The sequence below is a fragment of the Phoenix dactylifera genome, chromosome 5 (assembly GCF_009389715.1).
Source record: "Phoenix dactylifera cultivar Barhee BC4 chromosome 5, palm_55x_up_171113_PBpolish2nd_filt_p, whole genome shotgun sequence".
Classification (NCBI taxonomy): Eukaryota; Viridiplantae; Streptophyta; class Magnoliopsida; order Arecales; family Arecaceae; genus Phoenix; species Phoenix dactylifera.
This window is the reverse complement of record NC_052396.1, coordinates 8,888,768-8,907,627: the sequence shown is the minus strand read 5'-3', so window position 1 is coordinate 8,907,627 and position 18,860 is coordinate 8,888,768. Positions and strand designations below refer to the sequence as shown.

General features: G+C 37.4%; 1 protein-coding gene across 2 annotated transcripts; it reads right to left on the bottom strand.

Moving 5' to 3' along the window:
- Nucleotides 1-2,729: 2,729 nt before the first annotated feature.
- LOC103703608 (serine/threonine-protein phosphatase PP1 isozyme 3) lies at nucleotides 2,730-16,984 on the bottom strand. 2 transcript variants are annotated; one of them, XM_008786519.4, is made up of 4 exons: nucleotides 16,405-16,984; nucleotides 4,467-5,026; nucleotides 4,162-4,383; nucleotides 2,730-3,059 (listed from the first exon to the last, which is right to left on the bottom strand). In XM_008786519.4, the coding sequence occupies exons 1-4, from the start codon at nucleotides 16,580-16,582 to the stop codon at nucleotides 3,036-3,038; spliced, it is 984 nt and encodes a 327-aa protein (XP_008784741.1). In that variant the 5' UTR covers nucleotides 16,583-16,984; the 3' UTR covers nucleotides 2,730-3,035. The 2 variants fall into 2 exon arrangements, with proteins under 2 accessions (XP_008784741.1, XP_026659186.1); XM_026803385.2 differs by lacking the exon at nucleotides 2,730-3,059 and adding an exon at nucleotides 3,135-3,258 and having other exon boundaries at nucleotides 16,405-16,609.
- Between the last annotated feature and the right edge of the window lie 1,876 nt (nucleotides 16,985-18,860).

Genomic DNA, 18,860 nt, shown 5'->3' with positions numbered 1-18,860 from the left:
AAGCCCAAAAACTTAGATGAAATCATATATAGTTAGACTTCAGTGACATAGTGTTTTTTCTCAAAATACATTACTACTAATATGTGACATCCACTAGTTGAAGGATGCAACCAAAATAACGGGCATTATAAGAGCTGAAAGCAAGTTTTCCCAAAATTAACTTAGAGAGCTAAGAAAATGTGCCTGGCCCCACTAATGAACATAAATTCAAGTTTCCATGAGTAAAAAGTTGTCATAATATTTAAGCATCACATAATCACAGCGGGTGCCAAGGGAAAGCAAAGAGTAATGTTTCCAAAGTATCCTTTGGAACACGAAGCTCTTTCGGAGGGAATATAGGACAGCTTTGTCCAAATTGGGTCCTTTTGATTTGCGATTAAAAATCATTTAGTAATATGCAACTCAGGTAGCGGTGACTGGACCATCATGGGGCATGATCATTGCAAAGGTAAGTCCAAGTGCTCAGTGACCAAAAAGAAGAAAAAAATAGAAAGAAGTCCAAGTGCTCAGCTAGCGATGGTTAAAAGATAACGGGGATTATTTCAATGAATTTATTGAATGATTTTATTGTTGCCTTCTATGGCTTATAGTAGCAATACTAGGAGAGAGAGTGGTCTGCCCACTTCAAAATTCAGAAAATATCCTGAAAAATATAAAAATGGATCATATCATATCATGAATTTCAAATTAACTAGACTCTTTTTCCCTAATCTCGTTGTCAAAGCAAATATATCTTTGCTAGAATTTATTTTCTAATTTAATTTTTCAGTTAGAAGCTTTACTTATCTAAAACTTTATTGATTAAAACTAAGCTCCTATAATTAAAAAGATTCATAGATTAAAAATATAAATTAGTATATATTATTTTTAAAATAAAAAAAAATTATATAAAAAATTTTTATTCTTGCATGAGCATCACATGCTAGTTAATTATTTATATGAAAAGCATTATTTTGTATTTAAATAATAATAATACAAAAGATATATAAATTGTAGAATGGTACTAAATGAGGGTGATCTTAACACACTAATAGTATTGCTCCTTTGTGTCGTAAATAATGACCCGGGCCAACTAGAAAATAGCTTCTCTGCATGCAGAAAGATAAGGCAACGTACACTTAAGCCTCTAAATGCTGCAGTAACAGGAGGCCATCTCTGATTGTTTCAAGGGAGGGGAAGGGTACTAACTTCCCTCGGATGTTATAGTGCATAGTCTAATACGGATGCAACCGAGGGTTCTGAGCTCTCCTCATTTCACCTGTTTGTGCCTTCAACCAGAAGGCTCCCCATTGCCAGGCCCACCACCTTGCCGCTCGCTGCCTCTGGCCCTACAGCTAGGGCTCTCCAATGGCTTGCCTCCAAGAATAATGAGCTCCCCCTCCCCATTCCTCAGCCCTTAAAATTCCAAACCTAAACTAGTTGTGCACCCTTTAGCATAACCATGAAAAGGGTTAATAATTGGACCATCAGATCCAATACGACAGCATTACCAGAAACAATTCCATCATGAACGTATTTAGATTCGATTAGATATGATCTATATTTACCAACACCTCTGCAGCCTGTAGAAGGAATTAAAAAAATCTTCATAAAACTTTTCTTTTTTTCTTTTTTCTTTTTTTGCTAAAGAAAAGGAGAAGGGGGAAGGAAGGGACAAACCCACCCCCGCATAGCAGCCCCCACTGGACCCCCACCCCGCCAGGAGAATGTTCGATGCGAGCAGATATGACCGTGTGTTGAGCACCCCGACCGGTTTTACTCATACCCTCCCCATCCGTGTGCCCGGCCCGATTACCCCTCTGGCCTCCGGCACGAATACCACGTATGAATACATCACACTTGGCACCACCGAGGCTACCAGAAGAGCGATACGCTCTTCCAGACTCCGTGTCCGAGCAGGGAGCATCCAACTCCACAATTTAATCGACGCCCGTGCGTTTCGAATTCGGAACCACTTGGTTGGAAGTAAGGCCACGCTCCCACTAGGCTACCATCTCAGTAGCTCTTTTTATTTTTTTAATTATTTTTTTTTTCATCCTACAAATCAACAGATAGATCATAAGCTAAGATTTAGATTAGGACAGAACTTTAAAAGACCCTAAAAGTATTACCACATAAATGGGTCTAACCATATCACTGTTTTAGCTTTCAAAGATCTGAATCATATTACCATGCTCTATTATGACTTCAATCCATTCACAAGCCTAATTAAATTCAGACATCAAAGACCCAGCATACTTCTCTAATTTGTCGTTCACATGTTGGTCATCAATACATAATACCCACTGTCGAATCTCTCCAAGCTAATGTTACATGTTCTTGCAAGCCACTGTTCTAATGAAGGTTGAGTGGATTGAATGGATACCTGATCAAACATGATAGCCCAAAACGAGTCCCTGCCATCCAACTTCCACCCAAGTTACTGTTACAGAATAAATCACAAACCACACAATTAACACTATTTCAGAAAAATATTGCCCCTGCAATAGTACCTTAGCACATACTTCAGCTAGCATCATGTGCTAACTTTGGGTTGATGGAGGACAGTGACACTCGCATTGTGCTAAATATTTATGGTATGCAGCGGATTTTGCACCTTTCCGATGATCTGAAACTTTTACCGGATGCGGTAGCAGGGTTCAGAACAAGATGATAATAGATGCAACACACGTCTGAAAGATAACTAAAACACTGCTGCATGGCTCCATCTCTGGAGGATGCGAAGCACAACGAGCAATATTATGTTTAAAAATTAGAGTCTATTATTTTCTTCCAAATTCATATTGGAAAGATCAAGCAGATTCACATTTCTGATGTTCTTGAAATTGAGATCAAGCACGCATGTCCTAACCATCCACAACTAATTTACATACGGATCAAGAAATGTGCGACATCAAAAAAAAAAAAAGGAAAAGGAACACCTGAGCCATAAGTACCTAACTGTAGTCGATAAAAATGATGATTGGGATTCTTTTTTGGATGAGCGCTTGGTCAGCGGACAGCATACAGTGGCGTGTCCTCTATGATTGCCTATCTCATGCTCTTGCACCAAGAAAAGACTGGTATAGGGAGGCAAAAAAAAAGCTGTCAGAATTTATAGGAACATAGAAGACAATAATTCTTGTGTATAGAATAAAGTTGTTACGTACATATATGCATATGTGTGCCTATATATATATATATCTGAGGTTCCAACCCACTGAGACGAAAACAGACTTAGATTAAAGAAATTTCTCCAGTGGAGAAGGTATAATGACCCTATAGATGAGAGCGGACAAGAAATAAGACCCAAAAAAATATCAACAAGAAACACAATCACATTAATAAGAAATAGACAAGAATATGTATAATTTAAAGAAATACTCAAACATCAATCTGGATTTGCATGAAGTCAATGTCAGATTGAACTTAGATAGCCATTTAGTTATGACATATAACTAATTCTGCAAAATAAAATAAATCAATAAATCCTTAGAGTAGTATGCTAACAACAATTTTGTTACATTTAGTTCGCTTTAAGTCAGACTTTCATCCACCCTACGTATCCATTTACTCCAGATGCATGATTAGTGAGTGAGATCAGCTGAAAAATTATCTGGGCTACAGGAATTGTCTTGGGCAAAATCCATGATCATAAATTTCTTATGATTATGTTTCAAGTTCCACTTGAAATAACCATAATTATGATAAAGATCACTGACTGACAATCATCGAAAACCAAAAACTCTATTGATCTTGAATCAATGACATTGATGATACCTAATTATTGTATCTTGTGAAAGAGAGAGTCAGTCAAATGCAGAAGAAAAAGAAACACAAGAAGCATGCTAGAATGCAAAAACATTTTATTCATATTAATGTCCTATTTAGAAACAGAAAAAGATTAGATGCTAAATTAATCACAGAAGTGATGTGACTTCTTAACTTCATGATGATGGAAAAGTGATGCACCAGTAAATAATAGATTCTACAGAACCTCACTTTCTCTCGTCAGCTGTTGGCATTGGAGATGACAGAATTATTCAAGTCTTTGTTTTTAATGATAAGTTAGATTTTTCCCCTGTTTTGTAAGAGGTATTATGTATTGGCAAGGAATCTGGAGAATACAGCAGCCGATAAAAATTAATAACACCTGAAACTTCAAAAATAAACTGCATGCACCTTTACTCCTGGTGGTGGGGTTCCAGCTTTAGCTGTAGTCGTACTACCAAAGCCAAACTTGGTTTTCTTTTCCGCAGGCTTCAAAATTTGGAATGAACACATCAAGGTTTCATCTACACTCATCATGGCACCTGCATTGTCGAATTCGCCACAGTAATTTGGTGCCGAGAAGATTGTTACAAGTTGTCTGTCAGCAAAGAATTCATATCCATCCTCCACCACCTGACAAGTAAAGAACTTGAATTAAATAGCAGCTTTATCTATACATCAAAAGTAAAAAATAAATGAAGACAGCCATCTATAACCTGGTGAGCACGACATATAAGGTCTAAATCATGCTTCTGAAGGAACTCAGAAACCCTATCAGGACCAAAAGTATATGAAACTCCCCTGTCATTCATTCCCCATCCTTGAATATCATTGCTAGGATCAGACCAGAGAAGATCACAAAGAAGGCCCGTGTCTGGAACATCGGTAGGACGCGTTAAATTTCGTATTTGGTCCAAATTTTGCAACTCTGGCGAAAGACCTCCATGCATGCAGAGAATCTTTTCATCAATGAGAGCTGCCACAGGAAGGCAGTTGAAACAATCTGTGAAGACCTTCCAGAGTCTTACATTAAATCTGCGCTTACATTCATCATAAAACCCATAGATACGGTTTATAGAGGCACATTCATGATTCCCTCTTAAGAGAAAGAAGTTCTCTGGATATTTAATCTTGTAGGCTAAAAGAAGACAAATTGTTTCTAAGCTCTGTTTCCCTCGATCTACATAATCCCCTAAAAACAAGTAATTAGCTTTAGGCGGCAATCCACCATATTCAAATAGCCTTAAGAGGTCAGAATATTGGCCATGAATATCACCTGCATTGCAAAGCAAACCACATATTAGCAGGAAAGTTTAGCAAAATATTAGCAGGTACATAGCAGATTAAATTGTTACTTCAACAAATTGATCAATTAAACAGATATTTTCAATATTACTTATTTAAACTTGAAAATGAAGTAAAAATTAATGAATATCTCCAGGTGTGATGTGTGAAAAATGTGTTCATGGTGGTTACAAAAAGATTAAAAATTAAAGCAATATAGAACTTTAAACTACTCATAAGTTTTTTCTGCCTATACTGCCTTAAGGAAAAAAAGATACAAATGGATGATGCAGAGCATACAAGAAACTATGATTTACAGAGATATGAGCACTGGAAGAATAGCTTGTTAAATGTGATTGCAGGTTAACTAGCATTTATAATTCATTCCACATAATCAACAAATTAGGACATTTTCTTGCTAAGATAAATTGAAGGGAAAATGAGGGAGGAGGGAAGACCTAAGCATAGTTCTTGTTAAGTTGGTTAAGATGCACGCATAGAATCAAGAATTTATGAAGCATATTAATGAAGATATATTGTTCCAGAGGGTTAATATTAATAGCAACAAGGAGAACTGTTACAAACAGTGAACCAAGTGTGATTGACCATCGAGAGAGGTGGTATTCTGGCTGTTAGGGGCTTACATGGGAAGTTGACTCAAGGTTTAATTCTGGAAGACGTTAGTATTTTGTCCATGGATGACATAACATGAACATACAAAACAGAGCCAACATCCAGGCCAAAGCAACGCATTTGATTCTTTTGATATAGTCATCAATAAGGGGCAAAAGGTTTAACTTCTCTGTCTCACTACAAATCATGCTTAATTATACAAAAAAAAAAGGACATGCGAGGACACTAACAAATACCTAAAGTACCTTTAGTTCCCCATTGATGATATATGACAAGAAAGTTGAAGTGAAATTGTTCATTTAGGTGGGAAGCAAATCATAATCATAACCGCTAAACCTAGTGATCCACTTAATAGATCCCCATTCGCTGTGCGTTCATACTGAGGGCCACTGCAAAGGAGACATCATCTAGAAGATTAACATGGATAATAGGACAAAGCCAAAACTAGGCCAAAGCAACAAGGACCTTTCATGTGAAATGATGTTTGTAGGGACAAATTTAACTAAGTATGAATCATGCTCAATAAAACAAAGGAAACGGAATTATTTGATTTTGCTTATTAATTTTCTGCAGGTCTTTGTCAAGAGCTATGATGCTACGACGGATCCCTCCCATGTTGAAGAGATAAGAAGGAGAAGAAGAAAATGTGGTCTCGCAGCAGGGGGTTTTCTTAAGTAGCCAACCAAACAAGAGCAATTCTATGTAACATGCATGACCTTGATAGTCAAATCTCAAGTTAGTGTTAGGTAAGAAGACTAATGCAATACTACAATGGAACTAATCAAGTACCGACATCATGCAGCAAAATCATTTACCAAGCAATCACTTTTTAAACTTGAAATTGTAAATAGTGGTGGCAAAAGAGAAGGGAGAAAGATAAACACCAAAATTCATGTATTACTTGTCTTCTCTAGGATATACTGCTAGTCCATCGTAAAGTGCAAATCTCAAAACTTATCATAGCAAATCCTTTAATCATCGTTGCAATCTATACTCTGTAGTTGGTCTAGTTTATGAAACTTAATTCTGATGCAACTAGGCTCCCATATATGACAGCGCTTGATCAAGTAATAACCAATCACCATAAAGTCAACTCAGAGATCGAATCAACTCATGACTGTCTCCGCGCAAATTGGCACTCACACCACGATAAAGCCAAGTTCAAAAAATAATCAAGTGCATCATCATCCAAATGAAGGCTGGTTTATAACCAGTCAAGGCCCGGTCAAACCTCAATTACACCATGACTCAAAAAGAAGACTCCATAACTATGTGAAAAAGGCAAAGTTCACCACAAAATGCCCATCATACAATCAAGCCCATGACTCACACAAGTGCACATGGATGCACTGGATGCTGACTTTGTAAATAATGGCAATGATAATGGTAATGATGACAATAATAATAATAATAATAATAACAACAACAACAACAACAACAATAACAATAGTAATAAAAATAACAAAAAAATCCTGTAGGTAGATCATACATGCAATTTCAATGTTTTTTAATGTATGCCCTACCAATGAGTTAGTCAAACCTCTATGAAAAGCATGCAAGAGCTTCCTTTTGGAACAACATAAATTTAATGAGATACCCATAACAAACACAACAATTAGGGTTTGGAATTGCTTAGAATAGAATGATGACAGAATAAAAAAAGATATTGGCAATAGATAGGATTTTATTTTTTCAGATCAAGCTAAGAATAAAGTATCTTTTGGCTCCAAAAGAGTTGGTGATCAATTTTATTTTCTCCTCATTCTTCACTGCTTTCTTTTGTCTCTTATTCTAGTATCTCCTCTCTATTCTATCTTTTCCTTAGTAAGCAAAGCCAACTTGTAGCATTCAAAACCTGATGAAGAAGATCCATCAGACCAGCTCGGCATCTATAGTCCTTCGCAAAAAGAACTATTTAGGGTTGTGTTCGGATATTTAATAGATCTAGAACTTAATAATACAAAAATGTTAAGTTATATTCTAACATAATAAGATTTTTAAAAAAGCATTATCTGTTCAAAGTTTAATTTAGTTTTGTTGTTATCCATGTGCAAATCATAATTTAATTAAACTGAATTTTGTTGACACTCGGCCAGCACAAACAGGATATTTGTAGTTATACTCAACACTCTATAATACGGAATGCCAAATTTAGTGTCCATTATTCCCATGTTAATTAATATCAAATGTCCCACGATGTATGGCGATGGACTTGACACAAAGCTGACAATTGACTTGCATGCTCGAATACTCCTGCATATATTCCCAACAAGAATTGCAATTTATAAATATCTTGAGGTGAGACCTTCATATAATCATATCCAAAGAATTTTGAACAAGCCGGTTTGAGGAGCACCAAACCAGACCAATCGGCTCCCGACATAGTTCAGTATATAAGTCGCCCTAATGCCACAGCACCTCTAGCTTTTTTTCCTGATTCGATTGCTGCACTCATTCCCCTCCCTCAAAACCCTAGGGCATCCATTCCTGGTGCTTGACGACAATGCTGAACGACACTGCAATGCCGAAGAGGTACCACCTTCCTCTCCACATTGGTACATCCCGAAACGGCATGGCATAGACCTGTACCGTGCTAAACTAGTCGTCGGCCAGTATCGGAGATGGTACTGGTTCGGCGAACCTTGATCATGTCCTTATCCTACTTGTGTGGAGAAAGAAGAGTCCCAACTCATCTCCAAGAAATAACAACGACGTATCAGCTCCGATCTGAAACATCAGATTTATAGCAAAAAGTGCAAGTCGATAGATTTCCATTTTTAACTAACCAAGCATATCCAAAATCAAATTATATTTTTAAAACTCCAAAACCAAATAATTAAAGATAAATATAATCTTCATGTTCTACCAAGTGCAGCTTAAAAACTTAAGCTTTTCCATTTGTTAAAGCTTTCATGCTGTCATTCCTAAAATATCCCTATTCACAAAATTTTCTTCCCAGTATTCCACAACTGCACCTATTAGTAAACCTTTTTATTAAATAGTTGCATCTAAGCAATCCAACAAAATCCCATTAGATTTACTTGGTCTCAATTCAGCCATATCATTCATTAAACATCCAGAGCTCTCCAATCTTAGTTTGGCTGTTCCTACATCTACAAGTTCAACCACGATGTTAAATAAAGGAGACCTCTCTTCAGCAATTTGGTGGGAATCGCCTTTCCCATCTTCAAGATGCTGATCCACAGGTGGACACCCTTAACTGAGAGCCTAGTCACCATCAAACAGTAAAATAGATGTAGCTTACCAAACTCTACCACCAAACTTAAGAGCAAGCTCTAGAAAATGTTGTGGTTAAAATAAAAACTTAACAATAGAAACAAACCAACTACAATGCAATTGCAATTCCTGATAACTTAGTATGTAAGTTCAATTATAATTAGGACTCATGCAGATGAAGAACCCCAAACAATTCATGAGGATGGTTATCATTTTATAGTATTCACTAAGATCTAAGCTTCAATGCATAAGAAGTATGAGCATTTTTGAGGTGAGGAAAAGAAATCAAATCATCCTCGATCACCCAATTCCCTATTCCTTCTTATCATCTCTAGCTATAATTTCTTTTGCTAATTAAATATTTGCACCATTAACCACAAATATGCTATCTGGTCAATAATATGTCACACTAAAGCTACCTATAGTTATTCCTTGGTAAGCCTGGAAAGCAAGATGTTCTACCTCCTCAAACCAGCTTTGTCATCAATCCTGACCTACCCATGAACAACCTCACCTGCTTGTGTGCACATGAACGGTGATCAAGAAAAAAAAATAGTGTTAAATATCCGCAAAGCATGGCAAATGAGTTTTTCTATTCACAATTATATGTCAGTGTCCAAATGATAAAATGAGACATATCTAAAAGGATTTATTTACCTATAAAACTATTATCTTGTAAGTATGCTTTATGTGATCAAAAACATTATTATCTTATTATCAATGAATGAACCTAAAGAAGATATTTGTCAAAGGGATTCATGATACACACATTTATAATTTTGACAGAGTCATGAGGTATGGCTCACATATGATGTTGTAAATGGCACTAGTTATCTCTATAACTGAACCTAATGTGCTTCTGTCCAAATCTACAAAGTAACTGTCACTACAATGCTACAGGATAATTTCAATAATGTTGCAAGCATGTTTATAGCCCATGCCAATAATGGCCACTATATGCTAACACGCTAAAACCCCAAAGAAAAACCATTAGAAGTGCATCATGGCCATTGCAGTGCCATTGATTGTGTTTGTATTTGTATAAGTGAAAATAACCAAAGTATTTGTATTCGATGATGGATGGTATTTGTATGAATGAAATAGACTTGTTTGTATGAGATATGTAAATATACATGCATACATACATACGTTTGTATATGTACCCAAACACATGCTCACACATACATGCATAGACTTGTTCCTTATAATACCTTCTGAGTGCTTTTTCATCATGATATGAAGTCTCTCCTCTTGTGTTCACTTTTTGTCACAAGCAGCAAGTATGCTTAAATGAAACAAAATAATTGATTGGAACAATGGTAACCAAGTTTAAAGAGGTTTCATTTGTTTGATCTATGTTGAACAACAAAACTATGATTTTTTTCCTAATGCTATATAAAGTTTTCCCTAGGCACTTTAGTTTTGGGGTGTCAGCTGCAAGTGTCAGCTCTCGGCATTTTGTTATTTTTTGGGAGTTTCCTTTTAAAAGAAACCTTCCTATAATTGAGGGCACTAGAATTATGAGACTAGGAAGGTTGACAATATAGGCAACTTTGCCCTCAAGATAATTAATGGGAAGTTCATGTTCTTTATGAGCTTGGAGAAAGCTTTGTAATATTGAATGTAGGAAAGGTGATTTTTTGGACTTTAAGGACAAAAAAGCTGTGCACAAACAACAAATTGATATCAACAAAGACATGTATGCTAGGATAGTGATAAGCGTCAGAAATAGTTGTGGGCCTTGTGGATTGGGCCTAAAGCTAAGACAAGGCTTATATATCCCTCATTCCATCAACACTAGTCATAGATTAATTTTAATGTTGATATTCAGGAATAGTGTACCACAATGTACATTATCTGACAATGGTATAGTGTTAGATGTTGAGAGGAGAAGCAACAGAAATGCTAAATTGGAATAGTAAATGAATGTCTGATAGGGTAGGAACCTCAAAGGTAGTAGAATAAGTATGGGAAACATGCTAAAGAAAATGGATATGAGAAAAAGGGCTCAAGTTAGTACTGACAATCAGGAGATACCACAATATAATTTTGGAACTGCTTTACAAGAGGAGGAGGAGATAGATGAAGACTTATCCAGTAGAACTAGATGAGTTGAAGTGGAAGGGCTTCTCGGGTATTATATAACTGATGCATGTAACTACAAAATGCTGAGCAGCAAGAAGAGACAAAACACATAATACAAAATTAGCAAAGATGCGAATGTCAGAATGTAGGCATGAATATGCTGTAGAACTCTGAGGATAAGGTGAAGGAACAAATATCTAGAGGCTAAGAATTAAACTCTAAGCACAGACATGCATATGAGATATTAATATGATATAATGAAGATATACCAAGGCAAATCATGAGACCACCCATCTCACCATGAATGGCCCCCGTCACGTGAAGACTGGTGAAGAAAGGGGAGAAGTGTCAGCATCCAAAGGAAAAACGGCTTTTAGTCATGCTAAAGGAGAATAAAGAGGAAACAAAGGGTTCTGTAGGAAGTCCAAAGAAAGGAAAGGAAAAAGAAATGCACACAAACAGTTTTGTGTATCATGGTCTTTTGCTGCAATGATCCACTACAACCATCGCTTCTTGATTATTCTTCTCTCCCTTTCTTCCCTCTTTTATTAGGTAGGGCACAAGATACTGCGGCACAGGAGAGGATGGAGGCCAGCAGAAATTTGCTTACCATATTGGGTGCAAATGTGGGTATGAAACACAATTAATTAAACCCAGTTAACTACTGGCAGTTTAAAGTATTATGGCATAATTGCAGGAGTTTTTTATCAATACTTAAGTATTCAAACCTCATTCAGTCATAAAGAATTCATGATGCTTATTTTCCATTTGGGACATGCATCTAGGGGTCGTAATCGTGATCCAGACTCGTTTACCCGACCCTATACTCAATCCACCTAACCCAACCCATTGGTTGAGGCCCTTGAGGGTATAGATTTTATAATTTCTAAAAAATATATGTCCAGTGATGGGTGAATATGAACCACTAGATATTTGATTCAATGGCTCATAATCAACAGAAAGATGAGAAGGGCAGTGTCTAACCCCTAGCAGCCTCTCCAGGCCCACTCCTCTCCCAAGTATTCTCTCTCCCCACCCCTCTGAACTCTTCTCTAACTTCTCTCCATCGGGAATCTCGTCGGCTCTTACTGGCCACTCAGTAGCTCTTTTTGAGTTCTCACAGGTATTGCTCTCCATCCTCCAACTTTGCCCCTGCTTTTCCTAGTTCCATATTCTAATTGACAGTTGCCATTGCCACCTACTCTCTTTGCCCTACCTCTTGTTCCACAGCCACCTTCTATCTCTGCCCTCTCTTCCGCCGCCACCATCCCCACTTCTACCTCTCCGCCAAGAAACCAACCACTGCCACCCTCTCTCTCAACCTCTCCACCGAGGTATCAACCACCAGCTCTGGATTGGCTGCGACTTGGGTTGGATCATGCATTCTAAACCCTAGGGGGTTAGGCCCGTAGGGCCTTATATATGAGCTCAACCCAACCCAAACCTGACCCGACCAACCAATTGAAAACCTCTACAACTATCAGGGTTATAACCTATATGTATCAGCATGCGATACATATTGGATGCAGCAATAGCTAGTGAAGAATAAGTGCTTCCTAGGTTACACTATTATCGCAAAGTGTTTCAAACTAATAAAGATGGTACGGTCAAACTCAAAAAGTTAGGGATCACAATAGGAAAACCAAATCTAAAACTAATTGCAATTATGAGGACTCTAGAAAATCTTGCAATACCACCAAACAGAGCTTTTACAAGAGATGGATGGCACGCAAAGGTTCAACATGCCAGCCCATATAGTTGGTTAAACACTTTGGTAATGAGTCTCATCCCAAAATCATGGTGATGAAGCCTACATACTTGTTAAGCCAATGGATCTCCAAGATATGCAGACACTAGGCCATTAGAATGACAACCTAGTGGCTCTAAATCATTAATCACAAAACACTCAATCCACAGTTGCACGAGGTCCTACTTGGCATGATTAAATGTGTCAAAAAACTTTCTCTAAGAATCAACAACTTTGGAACCTCACCAAATACTAAAGAATGCAACAATTTATCTTCTATTTCACTAGTCTATCAACTGATGTGAGATCACCAACCTTTGGGTCTTCAACTTCAGGACTTTTCCTACATAGAACAATCTCTGGTTTGTTAATCTTCAATAGGAGGATCTTTAGTTAAAGGATCACTCGCTACCAAATTGCTCCTTTCCTTTATTTTTGAACCAAAAAGTTTTTCAAACTTATATATCGACTCCATTTGCATCTCCATCATAGAATGCCTTGCATTTTTAAGCAATTCATGTGACACGTGCCGCAATCTGCATTCAATAACTTGACAACAAATCTTAAACTCCTAATGCCAAATCTTTATGGTTCCATATCAGATTAATGAAAATCTTGACAATCAAATCTCAAGGTGAAGTTCTAGATCCGGTTTCTTTCAATCAAATCTAAAAATAAAGTTACATCATGATCAAGTCAACAATGGAACTACTAGAAAACACCAAGATTCACCATGTTCTATATAAAAGGAGAAATTAATGGAAAACTATAGTTCATTCTTCAAAACTAGAAAATTTATTGCAGAGCATCACAACCTCATCAAAATGCTTGCGAACAATCAAGATCACCCCAACCATTTCCATTAAAAAATAGGATTTCATTCTTCTCTGTTCCATCCAGCTCCAATTCCTTCCATTCTCTAATTTGCTTGGTAGGAGACCTCACTTATAGCATCTAAACTCTCATAAGATCTTTCTATATCCACAAGCTACTAAATTTTCTAAGGAAAATTATTACAAAAAAGCAACACAAAAAAAAACAAAAGCTGCTAAAGATATTAAGAAGATATAATATCAAGGATGCACTCAATCCATAGCCCAAAATAAAGTTAAGTATGCTGACGACTCTCCGAAAAGCAGCCTAATATTCATCCTTTAATGATGACAAAGACATAAAAATAACAAAGGCAATCTTACTTTTTCAATGGGTTTTGAATTTATAAACATGTAAGAGCAAAATGCTGGTGAATATAAAACCTAAGAATTTCAGGATAAAACTATCTCCACTTTCCAACCAACCAAAATATATAATTAGTGCACTTCCATTAAGTGATTAGAAACCAAAGGGTAGTCCAAAATGCCAATTGCCAATTTACCTAAAACAATTGTTCAAAAGACTGGAATATTTTGACAACCAAATCAAGAACAATCAAAATTTATTTCCAAATGACAAGATTAACACCACCTACAGCATAATATATTAAGGGCATGGATTTTGCCACCTATGTTATATTTCATTTTTTAGGCGAACTGATTTGGACCATTAGTTAATCGGGGGCATTATGGGAAACTACTATAAAATTGATTGGCAACCAATTGTTTTTCCCCTTCCTCTCTCCACCTGTAGGTTGCGGGATGACTACCAAAGTCTGGCCATCCTCAACCTCTGCTGGCCGGGAGTCATACAAGCTCCCAATCTCTATATGATATCCATGAAGAAGTCGGAGTGCCTCAAAGGTGGCACCAAGTTCCAGGCAAGGACCTAAACTACTAAGAGCATCCACCACACGACCTTGTTAGCCTCATAATTCTTGCTCCGATGACCCTACCACCTCTTGGACTACAAGTCCATCGGTGCACTTAAGAGACTATGTTGTTGGGCACCATTGAGATAGGCAGCACAGTTCGGCTGATAGATGCTCTCATCAAAAGATTCCTACATAAAGACCGTGTAGTATGATGCATTGATCTTTGCAGAGGCGGTCCCAAGTGGCTCAAGATGGTGGGGTTGGACTGGTTGGACACAAAAACATTGTTATGCAAGTTGTCACCAAATGCTAGTACCTTAACGCATCTATCAGCCATATGGGCTCTTTCTCTTTACATCAAAAACCAAAGAGGAATGGATGTTGATTTTATCCAAGAGTGTGCATGGATTAGTTCTTTTTTACATTTCTGGCTCTTCTCATGGCCCGATGACGAATGACTATGGTGATGAATAGAGAGAAGAAGAAAATGAGAGGAGTTTGGAATAGGATACGGTCTTTTGGAAAATTAAAACAATCCTACACTTTTGACGTGCATTTCCAATTACCCAGTAACCTATATAAAGAGTTCATTTTTAAATATATGGCTGAAAACACTTACTATACGAATCTTGAAAGAGTACCATTGCAAAACCCTAAAGGCATACATATTTTCTCCTTACAAGAAATATAAAAAATAATGTACTAAGATTTCTAGTGGGGCATAAAACAAAAAATATATTGGAACCTATGAAATTAAAGTGCTATTGATATGTCTATTGGAGCAACAATAGGTTTTAAGGCAGGGAGTTTTTCATGGTAATACAGCCACAATAAGAGCTGGCAGGAAAACCTTACCTGATAAACAATGAAGCGATGATATGTTGGAGGAAAAGAGTTTTCCATGGTAATACACCAACAATAATAGAAGGCAGGCTTGGGTACAATAGTAAGGCTGCTCCATTGTGATCTCGATGTCATGGGTTCAAAACACAGAAACAACCTCTACATATAGAGAAAGGCCGCATACATTTGACCCTCCCTAGGCCCTACAATAGTGGGAGCCTCGTGCAATAGGACACCCTTTAATACCCCTTAAAATAGGAGTGGGCATAAAAACCTAACCATCATGTATATGCTAGATATTCTTTGATAGTTGATATTCAAGTTCACCCATAGGTGTAAAAATATGCTTAAGACATAAAGCAAGATAATAAGAGTTGACAACAATGAATAAAAGAATAAATTAAGTCTGACGGAGAATCAAATCAAGATAATACAAGAGTGCAACTTTAGTTAGAAAATTTGTAGAGCAAAAGAGTGAAAAATAAATTGAGATGCAAAGAGAATGATAGGTTGATCGATGAGAATGTCCCATGAGGAATTGATTCTTACAACGAGAAAACATACATGATAATGATAAGGCTAGTTATATTGTAGGCTTAGAATGGTAGGAAGTGAAAGGGCACATGGCTACTAAATGAGAATAAATTAAGTTCCCAGCTGACTAGTGGTATAATAAGAAAAGAGAGAATTTCTAATGATTTGGGCATATGCAGCAAAGGTTTCATGGATGCAGATGAGATACAGGAATCGAACTAATGACTATAGAACCAGCAATTTAGATTTCAATTTCCAAATTTCAAAGGTCCTTCTTCTATATCATCCCTCTAATATGTCATAAAACCCAAGCAGCAACCAAAATCTTAATCCCTCACTTACCTAACGACAGTTCCTATTATTTTCAATCACGCAAATAGCATGGAGTGGATCGTAGACTCTGGTGCTTTAAGGCACAAATTCGATTAAAAACCGGACCTTTTGTCCCTCTCCAAGATCAAAGATGAACAAAACCCAACTCCAAGCAACCAAATTGGCCCGCACCCAGATCATAAAAACTCAAGACACAGGTCTCGGAATTTACCACAAATCTTGATGGGCGCCTCGAGCTCCAGGAGGTTGGGCTGCTGCATAAAGATCTCCTTGGACACGAGGCACAGCTGGCGGATCTCCGCCTCCGAGAGCTGCACCTGCTTTCCCGGCCTTGTCCCTCTCACCTCCAGAAGCCGATGTATGATACCATCCAACACCGCCGGATCCATCCCCTCCTTTCCCCTCCCCGCAACTGATCAAAAAAACCCCTCCCAAATCGGAACCAAATAAGAACAAAAATCTTACCTTTCTCCTCGCTCCCACCGCCCAAAAGCTCTACGATTCCAAGGGGGAAGGGGACGAAAGAAGCCGGCCTCTTTGCGTCGCCGAGATAAAGACTTTTTCGCACATTCCACTCGATGTTTCTCTCTCTCTATCTACAGACTCTAGCTCGCTCGCTCGATCGATCGATTAGGGTTTCTTTCGCTCAGATTCCCCTTTTGGAGAGGAAAAGAAGATTCTCTCCCTTCCTCTCCGCTCTTTCTGCGCGCAGAGAGCGAGCAGCCGAGAGAAAGAATTTTTTTTTCCCGATGGGAATCGGCCGTGACAGAGAGAGGGGAAGAGAAGGGAAGAATACGAGCGAGGTTGCTAACCTAAGTGAGAATGGGAAACACGGATTGGAGGGCTGAGATTGGATCTCGTGACGGCGTAGTCACAGAGAATCATTTATCTGTGACCGTTTCATCGTTGATTGGATAGGAATGGTTGGGCATTTAGGTTGGTCCATCTGGAGGGGTCCACAGTGCAGCGATTGGGCGATACGGAGCGGGGAGCCGCGAGTGGGTGGTGGGGCCCGGACTGTTTGGGAGGGCGGACTGGTTCTGGCTTGTTGCACAGGAAATGTTGCGGGATTTGGTGTCAGTGTGGGTCAGCTCGTTGGTGGATAAAAAACAGTCCCCGGATAGAGATCCCTAGAAATGGAATATAATAAAAAATAACCACCCCCACACCCACCCCCAAGAAAAAAAAAAAAGTAAAAAAAAAAAAACAAAGTATCTTACACTCAAAGTACACCCACCGATGGGATAAGAATAAATTATTTTTCAAGTAAAACAGTTAGCTAGTAATATTTGTAATGAAAAATCTTCAATAAAAAAGAACGATCATCAAAAACTATTACTTAACCACCGTCATGGAGATGAGTGCAGTTGTTGCCCTATTATATTTATTTCTCTCCTTCCTCTTCCAATTCACAAGCACCACTACCATATCTAAGCCTGCTTGATCCCTATTACCAACCTCCTCCTCATTCTCTACCCATTGACCATTAGAACTCCAGTTTTTTCTCTCCTATTTTTCATTTCTTCCTCTCCTATACAATGTCGCCGCTATTCTAGATTTCTTCATTGTTAAGTGCACTGCCACTTCACTCCTTTCTCTCGATTTGTGATCGTGAACGTTGTGCCTCGCTTGTACCCCTCATTGCCACTACTCTCACTTCACATTCCACCAATTAGTCATCAGAGCACCAACTTTCTTCCTATTTGTTCCATCCTTATCATTCCTTGTTTCAAACACAGCCTTTCTCTTAACATCCCCATCTGTTCTTCTATTAATTTCTATAATTCCCTCTAATACCCTCATCTAATAGGTAAACTTCCATCTTAACCCTAAACAACCCTCTTCTATTTAATAATTTCTATTTATTTCTAATATAGTTAGTTTAATTTCATGTAGAGGAATGGTTGTCCATGAAAGAAGATTAGCATATGGGGTTTTACACTAATCACTTGTTTGAGATCAAACCTTAGCCTTCTTATTTAATTTCAATAGTTAACTTGGCATAGGGTTAGGTTAAGGAGATACGTAGGACTATCATTAATTTTGGCGATAAAAATATTAAAAAAATTAGAATTTAAAATTTTATAATTAATTAATTAAATTAATTATGCATGTGAAGCAATTGATTGTTAATGAGTTAGTTTTCTTATTTTATGAGGAAAATCAATTCGTGTAATTATGATGAATACTAATATTAAATTAATTGGATAATGTTGGATGTAGGATTGACCAGCATATCTCGTTTGGATTTTGGTTGTCAATAGAGGTAAGAATTTTCTTTACATGCTTCCTTGTATGATTCTATATTTTGGTATGCATGTGTTTGATATATAGGATGAACTTGATTACATTCTGCATACCATAGTGTAAGCACAATGAGTATATGAAGTTGATGTGACTTGCAAAATTTGATGATTGATGGTGGTAATATTTGATAATATTTTATATGATATAGTTTAAGCATGATAGAAGCATGAAATTGATATAAATGAGAATTGTATAGTTTGATGGCCGGTGATGGTGGATCGGATAATATTCGTTCGGATCTATTTTCATATTCGAATATATCTAGATATAAATAGATATTTAAATATCAGACAAATATCTATATTTTGTATCTATATCAATCAAAAAAATAGATATGGATATGGATAGTGAACTATCCGA